Source organism: Lycium ferocissimum, unplaced genomic scaffold, assembly GCF_029784015.1.
Source record: "Lycium ferocissimum isolate CSIRO_LF1 unplaced genomic scaffold, AGI_CSIRO_Lferr_CH_V1 ctg2736, whole genome shotgun sequence".
NCBI classification, from domain to species: Eukaryota; Viridiplantae; Streptophyta; class Magnoliopsida; order Solanales; family Solanaceae; genus Lycium; species Lycium ferocissimum.
In genome coordinates, this window is record NW_026723527.1 from 32,979 (window position 1) to 45,401 (window position 12,423).

The 12,423-nt window shown below is 39.2% G+C and overlaps 1 protein-coding gene across 2 annotated transcripts in view; it reads left to right on the top strand.

The window, feature by feature from the left end:
* Window positions 1-545: 545 nt before the first annotated feature.
* The window catches only part of LOC132043701 (probable plastid-lipid-associated protein 13, chloroplastic), a 36,819-nt gene continuing 24,941 nt past the window's right edge, over window positions 546-12,423 (top strand). The window contains exon 1 of one of the 2 annotated variants that reach the window (XM_059434166.1): window positions 546-913. In XM_059434166.1, the coding sequence (XP_059290149.1) occupies window positions 686-913 (228 nt within the window). In that variant the 5' untranslated portion in view covers window positions 546-685. The remainder of the gene's footprint in view (window positions 914-12,423) is intronic. The other variant, XM_059434165.1, reaches the window with a different exon arrangement.

Sequence of the window (12,423 nt, forward strand, 5' to 3'; positions counted from 1 at the left end):
ATTTTATCCATCGCATTTGAAATATTTATGATGTATTACAAATACTAAAAGTAAAAGTTATTAATGTTCACAGGTCTCAAACCTGGCCTCAGCTGACAAGTATGTCCTTCAATTTGGGGTGTGCACAAGTAGAAATCTCAACTTGTCTCCACTTTGTCAGTTGAATACTCCAACGTACAAAATGATCATCTAGACATTTTCAAAATTTATGTGTCACGTCAGTGCAATGTCAACATTTGTGTTTACGTGTTCAATGTTATATAAGTTGAGTTGCCTACTTGTGCAAACCCAAAGTTGGAGGACATACTTACCAGCTGAAGTCAAATTTGAAGGCCTGTTTATATATTATGCCTTTATTGATTTTGTGTATATATGAATATGAACAGATTTTTACCACAAGCAAAGTGTGACATTTTTTTAGATGATGTCTTAATAAGCACCCAATTGTTTTTTTTTTTTTTTTTTTAATATTTTAATAAAAAAAAGTACCCAATTATCAAGAAAGTCGGGGTGGGGACCAATTTCTTGGAATTCCCGACAATAGCCGTGCTAGAGGACATTCAGTTGTCACACAAAAGTAGTTAAAATAAAATAAAAAAATACAGAGTACATGAGCTTGAGTTGTTGAGAACAAGATCAGTTCTCCACTTTGCAGCACAACCACATTCTCCAATTCAGATTGTGAATGGCTACTTCTTTTCAATATTTGGTACCACCATTTTGTTGCGGGCGTCCCAGCTATACATATACGTCGTCGTTTCCATCTCCTATAGCCATTTACCGGGGAAATGTAAGAAAAAAGCTCAGAATCTGTAGAGCAATGGTTGAGCAGCAGACAGTACAAGGAGGGGCTTCTTCTACTTTCGCTAAAGATATGGAAAGGCTTTCTGCTAAGGAGTCTCTCCTTCTTGCTGTCAGTCATCCTCTCTTTTGCTCCTCGAATAAATAATCTTATAATTCCAAATTAGAATTATTCCATGTGAATTTTAGTTAATGGTCAAAAACACACTTCAACTGTCACTTTTTAGCGAGTTTTCACACCCAACTATCAATTGTTCTCTTTTTCTACCTGAACTATCACCGTTTGTATACTAAAACACACCTTGAAGCCGATTAAGCCAACTATCAGTTATTCCCTTTTTCTACCGGAACTATCAATTAGGTATATTTTAATACATATATACATAGGTGATGATAGTTCAAGTGTGTGTTTGACCATACCCTGGTAAAAGAGGAGCGTTACATTAAGTTTATGGACTATAGTTTAACTATGATGAATCATCCAAAGACAGATTTACTGTTAGCCGGAAGAAAGAACTAACTGATTTAATTGTGGAAAATGTTCAAATTTCCTCAAAAGATGGTGAATTTTTAACATTTGAGTTCTACAACTTTGGGTTGTCGTCTTTCATATTTTCACATTAATTTTGGGAATACACAGTGGGACATCAGTCCATAGAGCAAATACTAGATTCTTCACCTATGTAGCTGTTGGAGTGTCACACATTTGTTGAAGGAGTGGGTTGTTGTCTCCTTATATGGTTTTGAGAAATCCCCATTTCATGAGTTATGAGTTAGCTTTTGGGGTTGAGTTAGGCTGAGGTTCGTTTTCTTAACATGGTATTGGTGATAGAGCGACCCCCGTTCTTGGTTTACCCAATGTTTGGCCCTCATCTTCTGTTGTCCACGCTTCACATATCCAGCCCTAAGCCTCAGGGGAGTGTTAGAGTGTCTCACATTAGTTATGTGAATGAGTTGTTGTCACACCCCACCCTTGGTAAGGCGTGATTGGCGCCCGGCACCTTACGGAAACCGAGCAAACCAACTTATAACTTGTATTTTCTATGTCTGGAATGACAAAATAAGGCTAAGGCTAGCTATGAACGTAATATCATGTATAAATATATGTCCAATGGACCCACGATGCCAATATAACGGCCAAAGAGACATAACGAGAGCTATGTGTGTGTGTGTGTGTGTGTGTGTGAACCGCAAAGCCTCATGAATATGACCGAAGTATACAAGTCGGGACAGGGCCCCCGACATGCCCTGAACAAAAATCATACAAACATATATACATCCAGACTCGGCAACGCTCCAGGAAGAAGTGGAGCTCACCAATCATAACCGGTACCTGAAGGCAGCCTACGATGAAAGATCCTTGTCTTGTCTATCCACACCTGCGGACATGAACGCAGCGTCCACAAGAAGGGACGTCAGTACGAGCAATGTACTGAGTATGTAAGACATGAATAGTAACCTATTAAGAAATACCGAACATGGAAAATTAATATAATGAATGTATGGGGATAAAGTAATATAAACAAGATCAACCTGTGCCTTTGAATGCCCTTTTAAGGCGAATGTCGTGCATGCTTAGCTTTTTAAGAATTTTTCCATACATATCCATACATATATAATATCTCGTCCGGTCGTTAAGGCGCGGTAATACATATATAGATACATATATTTATATACATATAGCATCTTACATGGTGTTATCTTACTCGGCCATGTAGGCTCGGTATCATCTTACCCGGCCCTTTCGAGACTCGGTGTCATCTTACCCGGCCCTTTCGGGACTTGGTGTTATCTTATCCGGCCCTTTCGGGATTCGGTGTCATCTTACCTGGCCCTTTCGGGACTCGGTGTTATCCCCAACTGATCAGTGGGATGCAATGCATACATACATACACACACATAAAAAAAATACATAAATGAAATCAACATCATCATTAGCGTTATCATTATTGAAAGTTTTGGTACCAAAGTTGCATACTTTATTCATCTGTAGGGGTACAAATTTATAGTAGAAACAAACAAACAAACTAGCTATCTGATCCCTTGATTCTAGCGTATTTGATAATCAAGGGATGATTTTATTTGATCTAATTTCCTAAAACATCCAATAGCATATCAGATCTGATTTTATCAGATCAATTAAGATCTTACAAAATCAGATCTGATCATAATCAATTGATTTGATAAAATCAGATCTGATCATAATCAGATATTCACAAATCAACACTCCCCCTCAAGTTGGCATGTAAATATCTGTCATGCCTAAGTTGCTTACAAGAATTTCAAATTTTGGTTTAAAGAGTCCTTTTGTGAAAACATCCGCAATCTGTTTATTTGTTGGGACAAAAGGCATGCACACACTTCCTTCTTCAATCTTCTCTTTTATGAAATGCCTATCCACTTCAACATGCTTTGTTCTATCATGTTGAATCGGATTGTGAGCAATACTTATGGCGGCTTTGTTGTCACGGACAACTTGGTAGAGCAAATGGTTTTTTTAGATCTTCCATCATCTTCAGCCAAATCATCTCACGGATCCCATGAGCCATAGATCGGTATTCGGCTTCGCATCGCTACGGCTACGACATTCGCTTTTTACTCCTCCAAGTCACGAGATTTCCCGGATAAATGTACAATATCCGGACGTAGACCTCCCGTCGCAGTAGAACCTGCCCAATCCGCATCCGTAAAGCTTTCAATGCTCCTTTGTTGGTTTTTTTTTGAAAAACAACCCTTTCCCAGTGAACTTTTCGATATCTTAGAATCCTATAGACCGCTTCCCGGTGCTCTTTCCTTTGGAGAGTGCATGAATTGATCGACTAAGCTTACAAAAGCTATATCCGGGCCGAGTGTGTGACAAGTAGATCAACTTTCCCACTAGTCTCGGATATTGACTTTGGTCAATTGAATTTCCTTCTTTGTATCCGAATTTTATATTCGGATCAATAGGTGTTTCAGCTGGACGACAACCACTCATCCCTGTCTCGTTCAAAAGATCTAGAACATACTTCCTTTTTGACACCATAATGCCTTCTTTTGATCTCGCTACTTCCATGCCAAGAAAATATTTCAATTGGCCCAAATCTTTGATCTCAAACTCCGTGGCCAACTGATTTTTAAAATTTTTCATTTCTGACAAGTCATCTCCTGTAAGTATGATATCATCAACATACACTATTAGGATAGTTGTCTTTCCCTCAAGTGAATGTCGAATGAATATGGTATGATCTGCTTGCCCTTGAGTGTATCCTTGTTTTTCACAACCGAGTAAACCTCTCAAACCAAGCTCTTGGAGATTGTTTGAGCCGCAGAGATTTTTTTAGCTTGCACACTCTAGGTCCATACCTTTCTTCAAAACCGGGAGGATCCATGTAGACTTCTTCTTCGAGTTTTCCATTCAAGAATGCATTCTTCACATCTAGTTGTTGAAGTGACCAATCAAGGTTGGCGAATGGTTAGAAGAACCCTGATTGAGTTCAACTTGGCAACTGGAGCAAACGTTTCGAGATAGTCAATCCCGTAGGTTTGAGTGAACCCTTTTGCTACCGTTGACGCGCCTTATACCTCTCTAGGGACCCATCTGATTTAAACTTGATAGTGAACACCCACTTGCAGCCCACTGTTTTCTTTCCGCGTGGTAGTTCCGCCATTTCCCAAGTTTCATTTCTATCAAGAGCGTTCATCTCCTCTAGAATTGCTTCCTTCCATTCGGGAACTTTCAAAGCACCCTGCACATTTCCGGTATCTCCATTCCAGATAATTGAGAAAGAAAAGCTACATAGGAAGGGGACAAGTTTCTATATGACACAAAATTTGACATGGGATGGTTGGTGGCTTTTCTTACCCCTTTACGTTTGGCAATCGGAAGATCAAGGTCTAAAGTAACAAGGGTAAATCGCAGTTAGGTTCTGAGAATTACCTTGTATCTCGGTGAGATCTTGCGGGCTGGACGTTTGGTTCCGATGAGAGTCTTTAATCTCTTTTTCTTGGTTCCGGTTTCTCCTCGAGTAAACCTATAATTCCCTTGTTTGTTCCCCCGTTCTTATCATTAATTGTATCATGAAAAGGCTCTATTGACTCGGTTTTTTCATTTTCATTATTTAAGCTGTGATCTCTTACCTTCTCATGGTTGTTATTACCAAAAATACTATTTCCAATGTCTATGATAAAACCTGGATCATTTTGTTTGTCACATGAGGTCAAGAGGTTCCTTATTATCCCTCGAATCTTCACTATGTTTCTCCCCCGAAGATGAGTTCCAAAAAACAATTGAGATTCAAAAAAGTGACATCCATCAGACAATGATCTTCCAAATTTGGGTCATAACACTTGTATCCCTTTTGACTAGAGCATAGCCAACAAAAACACATTTTTTAGCACGTGGATCAAGTTTACTCCTATTATGATCATGAACATGAACAAATACACTACACCCAAAAACTCTCAAAGCTAGATCGCGGTAATCTAGAAGCAAGAAAGTATGTCTTGAACAGACCGAAAGGGGTTTTAAAATCTAGAACACGGAAGGCATCCTATTAATAAGATAGGTGGTCATCGAAAATAGCTTCTCCCCAAAGAAATTTAGGGACTCCACTTGTGAATAATAAGGCTCGGTTACTTCCATAAGATGCCTATTTTTCTCTCGGCTATTCCATTTCTTGGGGTGTATCAGACAAGAACTTTAGTGCACTATTCCCTTGGAAGTGAAAAAAATTGCCTAGCTGGTCATTAAAAAACTCTCTCCCATTATCACTCCGAAATATTTGAATCTTCTCATTAAATTATGTCTCAACCATAACATAAAAAAGCCTCAAACATATGTTTTACTTCCTTTTGTCTTTCAATAGGTACACCCAACTTAGTCTAGTGTGATCATCTATGAAACTCACAAACCACCTTTTTCCATTTACGGTTGCTACCCTCAAGGTCCCCAAACATCGCTATGGATTAACTTGAAGTGGTTTTGTGGCATGGTATTTTTGGGAAGAAAAAGATGAGCATCGGTGTTTAGCCATTTCACAAAATTCACACCGGAAAGAAGATGGACTTTTATTCATAAATAATCGAGGTAACAAGAGTTTCAAATAATGAAAACTAGGATGACCAAGTCTATAGTGCCATAACATGACTTTATTATCAACTAGAACAGAATTCAAACAAGTTGAACTAAAATTTGCTGATTTGTCACCATCTTCAAGAAAATAGAGACCTTCGAGACTCTCTAGCATTGCCAATCGTCCTCCCCGAGACCTTGTCCTGAAATACACATGAAGTAGAGTCAAAGATAGCACGACAATTAAAGTTTCGAGTCAATTTGCTGATGGACACAAGATTGCAAGACAATTTTGGAACATGAAGGACTTCAAAAAGAGTCAAATGAGGGGTTAATTTGATTGTCCCTTTTCCAGCAATTCGTCGAGAAGGAACCATCAGCAACTTTGACTTTTTTATTTCTGAAGGAGTGTAAGTCGAGAAAAAATGGGAATTCCATGTCATGTGATCACTAGCCCCCGAATCTATAATCCAAAACTCACACCTGTTGAATTTGTACTCATAAAAAAACAGATGATACAGTACCTGTTTGGGAAAAAGAACAAGTGGGAGTGGAAGGGTCGGGTTTACTGGTTTGGAGTTGAGATTGGAGAAGTTTGTGCAGTAGCTCTAATTGCTCCTTGGTGAATGGTGGCACTTCTAGAGAAGGTTGCAGCCCTGATTCTTCGCTGGAACTCTGAAAGGCCTGGCTGCCACGGTTGTACGCACCCTTTTTCTTCCGGTTAGGCGGTTTCCCATGGATTTTCCAAACGTGTCTCACGAGTGTGCCAGTATTTTTTGCAAAGATCACACCACGGCTTCTTTTTCTTGTCATTTTCATTTTTCGCAGCAACTAGAGCAGAGGAATCTATATTTTTTCCTTCCGTTAGACTCTAATTTTAGCATAACATTCCTCCTTGTTTCTTCTCGCCTAATCTCAGAAAAAAGTTTCCCTCAAAGTGGGCAGTGGTTTTTTCCAAGAATTCGTGAACGAAGTTCATCAAATTCTTGGTTCAATCTCGCTAGAAATAGATATACCCTCTCATTTTCTTCTTTTTTCATTGCTTTTACACTATCCTTAGACACTCCCATTCATCATTATAGCATTGATCTAATTCTTGCCATAAGGAAACCATCTCATTATAGTAAATAGGAACACCCTCTCCCCCCGCCTAGCTTTCCACGGTTTAATTTTTAATTCAAAAATCTGAGAAGCATTTTCTACGTCGAATAAGTCTCTCTCAACAGCCTCCCAAACATCCCTAGCAGATGGGAAGAAACAAATATGGTTTACCTATGGCAGCTTCCATGGAGTTTAGTAGCCAAGCAATTACCATTGAGTTTTCTGATCTCCAGGCATTCATTTTTGGGTCTCCTGGTTCAGGCTTTTTGTCTCTCCAGCTAGGTGCCCAAGTTTTCCTCGACCATCAATAGCCAAACGAACGATTTGCGCCCATTCCAAATAATTCTTGCCATTCGGCTTGTGAGAAGTATGCTGAAAAGACAAATGAGAGGAATCTCCGCCTTGGTTCATAGTTGTCTCGGTCGGAATTTTGTTAACAGAATTCTCAGCTTCTGTTGATGCTGCTGGGTGACGTTGCCCAGTAAATGCTGTTTTAGTCATGAGCAACACAAGAACAAAGCTGCTTTGATACCATGAAAGTTTTGGTACCAAAGTTGCATACTTTATTCATCTGTAGGGGTACAAATTTATAGTAGAAACAAACAAACAAACTAGCTATCTGATCCCTTGATTCTAGCAGATTTGATAATCAAGGGATGATTTTATTTGATCTAATTTCCTAAAACATCCAATAGCATATCAGATCTGATTTTATCAGATCAATTAAGATCTTACAAAATCAGATCTGATCATAATCAATTGATCTGATAAAATCAGATATTCACAAATCAACAATTATCACCATATCATTCCTTGGAAGATCAACTATCGTAAGGTGAAGTCGACGATGTCATGGGAGTCTCTCGAGAATCATGAACTTAGACAGCACTGGAAATAGAATCATTATCTTCGCTATATCTCACCTCGAAGGAACGAGTAACATGAGGTGAGACCATCAACAATAAGTAAGATCAAGGAATTCATGGGAGGGCTCAATAATCTCATAATGCTCTCAAATCATAGCTTCGGAGTTTCTAGAAGAGAATCATCATCATCGTCGCAATCATCATAGAATATATTTCATTTAACATCATAAGAAGCTTTAAGAGTCATGAACTTCTAGCTTTTGAAAACAAGGAGGTTATGGAAATATTTATGGAATCATAACATAGGAATCATGCCTTTGAAAGAAAGGGACGAGCCTTAACATACCTTTTTGGTCGCCTTAACTTTAACTACTCAACGCTTGTCTTAGTCTTTCAAATAAATCTTTCTAGAATCTGCCGAAATTTCGGCAGCATCTCCCTTGTTTATATGCCTAGCCCAAAATCGTAATCCAAAGAACCAACAACAACAACATCAATACCAACATTAATCATAACATTCTCAACACCAAAATACTCCATAACATCCCATATGGGGTTTATCCCATATTTCCACCAACAAAACTATTATACGGTTATTTGACAGTTTTATCTCCGTAAATAAACCAAAATAAACATTAATAATAGGAGATTCATACCTTACTCCTGATAATATCGCTATATCTTCACTTTTTTTTTTCACCTTAAACTTGAACCACACGCGTCGCTATACGATTCTATACTCGCAACTATACGTTGCCTGAACCGGAATTCGGGAATTATCGTTGATTTAGGCTTGAAATTTGGGTTTGGAAGTTGGGGAATTCTCTAGAGCATTTTAGAACAATTTGGAAGAACTCTTGGCTGAAAAAAGAGGGGGCAAGCCCCTTTTATATTAGTTCAAATTCGGGTCGGGTCACTGTAGCAGTACTGTAGCAGTTACTGTAGCACGCGTTTCTGCTCTGTCAGCTGAACTTGTAACGTCCATAATTCTCTACTTCGATATCGTATCGACAAGTGGTTTGTTGCGTTGGAAACTAAACTCGACGAACTTCATTTTAGGCTTTTGAAACACCTTGAAACTCTTAATATACTAGGAGATATACCCCTCCAAAGTTGACCCAAAATTCTGTCCAAAATTCTGTCAACTTTTTCCAAATTTTTGACAAATTTATTTTCTTCGATTTGCTTGGTCCCGGAGTTTCCCATAGCTTATTATATGAACGTAAACCGTCATGACCATAGGCTTAGTTCGTATAATATCATATATCCTTGAAGGGTACTCCAGTATCCATACTTAGAACGTCCAACACTTATAAATTTTCACGTACGAATCTACGGGGTGTAACAGTTGTTGTCTTCTTGTATGCTTTTGGAAAATCGTTACATCATGAGCTAACTTTTTGAATTGAGTTAGGCTTAAGGTCGACATTCTTAACAGTAGTTATTTTTATGTTTGAGTTGCTTGCTTTAACTTAAAGAGTAGTTGTAAATCCAACTTCTACTAGGTAAGCTTAGAATTGAGTTAGACAAACTCTCAGATCTCTTTGTCAAATTAAAGAGTGTTAGAATGTCCCATCCATTTTTTCAATTGACTTAAATGAGAGAGTTCATAAGAGTACAGAAACAAAAGAACTAAAAGAAAAGTCGAGAATGATTGACTGACGGAAAAAGATTTTACTCCCGCTGTTTATTTTACTTGACTATTTCTTTTTAGTATGTTTCAAAAAGAATGACATCTTTCTATTTTTGAAAACATTTAACTTTAGACTTCTCATTTTACTCTTAATGACATGATTTTATAGCCACATAAATGTCATGACATGCTTAAGGTCACGGGTTCCATAACTCTTTCTCTTATAAATTTCGTGTATGGGTTCACATAAAATAAGATAGAGGGATTATTTATCCTTATTGTCTCTTTACATTTTCCCTGCAATTCATAATTTTTCTTTGATTAATTTTGTTCATTGTTTCTTCTATCATCGACTCAATCAAAGAAATGGCCTTGGGTAAACTGAATGATCATATACATCCCATTTCAATTTGAGAAAAAGCTCAAAGAATGGTGGAAAAAGTGTCATGGGAGATACAAAGTGGTGCACGAGGGTTAATTTGGTGGGGCCAGGAGGTTTGGAGAACATTGTTATTGATTATATTACAACAACAACAACATACTCAATGTAATCTCACAAGTGGAGTCTGAGGAGGGTAGGATTTGTACGCAGACCTTACTCCTACCTTTGTGGGGTAGAGAGCCCGTTTTCAATAGACCCTTGGCCAAAAGAATTTAACCACGCAGGGTTGTAAGAAAAATGAGACAACAAATTAGAAATATACAAAACAAGTGCAGCCATAGATATTAATACAAATTGCAGAAAAGAAATTACGCGGTACCTAAATCATACTACTAAAAGTACGACAACACTCAGCTACCTACTAACTGTCTACCCTAATACTCGACCTGCATACCTTTCTATCTGTGGTCATGTCCTCAGTCAGCTGAAGCTGTGCCATGTCCTGTCTAATTACCTCCCCCCAGTTCTTTAACGGCCTACCTCTATCTCTCCTAACTCCTGCTATAACCAACCTCTCACACCTCTTCACTGGCGAATCCTCGCACCTCCTCGTCACATGCCTTAACCATCTCAGCCTCGCTTCCCTCATCTTATCCGCCACGGAGACGACTCCCACCTTGCCACGTATAACTTTGTTCTTAATCATATTTCTCCTAGTATGACCACATATCCATTTGAGCATCCTCATCAGCGCTACCTTCATCTTTTGAACGTGGCCATTCTTGACTGGCCAACACTCTGCTCCGTATAATAGTGTTGGTCTAACCACCTCTCTGTAGAACTACCTTTATGCCTTGGCGACACATTCTTATCGCACAGTACCCTAGAGGCGATCCTCCATATAACTCACCCCGCTCCTATACGGTATTGCGGCATCATGGTCGATCGCCCCATCTCCTTGAATTATGGACCCAAGATGCTTGATGCTTTCTCTCGACTAGTGCATCGATCTTCACTTCCACTTCCTCCTCATGCCTCACCCCGCTGAACTTGCACTCTAGATATTCTATCGGCCTTATTTGTTTTCATTAAGATTAAGACGTCTGAATGCAATGCACATCTAAATGATTAAGGTGTTGTCCCTAAATCTGAACACTGAATGTTCAAGATTGTTTGTTTTTCAACATTTGAATGTGCATATATAAACATAATAAATATACAATTCAAATAAAAAAGTATCTAAATATTGCAAAATAAATATGAATCTAATAAAATAAAATAATTATTTGATAAGAAAATAAAATATTTGTATTTGTTAGTGATGGTGGAAATGCTTTGTGTTGGTGGTGGTGGTGGTGATAGTTGTGATGGTGGAGGTGGTTGGTGTTATAGTGACTGGCGCGATGGTGGTAGTTAGTGTGGTGGTGATTGTGATGGTGGAGTTAGTTGATATTAGTAATTGGCGATCTTGGTGGTGGTGACTGTTGAATGTGTGGTGGTTGGCGATGGTGTTGGTGGTAGTTGGTGGCGGTGCTAGTTGTGATGGTAGAGGTGGTTGGTAGTAAGGATTGGCCGCAGTGTGGCTGATAGTAGTGGCGGCGGCGTGACGGTGGTGGTTGCGACGTCGGTGGTTGCTGTTGATATAATTATAATGATGGAGGTGGTAGGCGTGGTAGCGACTAACAGTAGTTGTTGTCGGCGGTGGTGGTTGTGATGGCAGAGGTGGTTAGTGGTGGTGGCTGGTGATCGGCAACGGTGGTGGTTGTGATAGCAGAGGTAGTTTTTGATGGTGGTGGTTGAGGGATGGGTAGGTGGGTGGGGTGGATGGTGGTGGTGGTGGTGATTGTGGTGGCTAAGCTGGTTAGTGGTGGTGGGGGTGGTTGTGATGGCGGAGGTAGTTAGTGGTGGTGGGTTGGGTAGGGGTGGAATTAGTCGTTGTGGAAAGAGTGGTGGTAAAAATTATTTATATAAAAATACCTCTTAATGATATTAAGACTTTATTCAAGATCTTAATGATTAAGACATATTCAGACCAAATAAGTGCTTAGTTTTTAATGTAAACAAATGCACTTGATGGCCTAAGGTCTGAACTATTCAGATCCAGACCTCCATTAAGTGCAAACAAATAAGCCCTTAGTCCTGCTTAACCTAAAACCTTTAGACTCTAGGGCCTTTCTCCAAACTTTCAGCCTATCATTAACTCTACTGCGCGTCTCGTCAATCAAAACTATGTCATGTGCGAATAACATACAACATGACACCTCCCCTTGGATATGCCGTGTCAATTCGTCCATCACTAAGGCAAAAAGGAATGGGCTAAGGGCCTATCCCCGGTGCAACCCAATCACGATTGGAAAGTGTTATGAGTCACCTTCCACTGGCCTAACCCGGGTTTTGGCTCCATCGCACATGTCCTTAATAGACCTAACATAAGCAACAGGTACACCTCTAGACTCCAAACATCTCCAAAGGACCTCCCTAAGCACTTTATCATATGCCTTTTCTAGGTCAATGAACACCAATATTATTGATTGCATTGCACTGTTTATTTTCAAGGAATTGCTCTTCTGTACTTTCTATTTGTCCC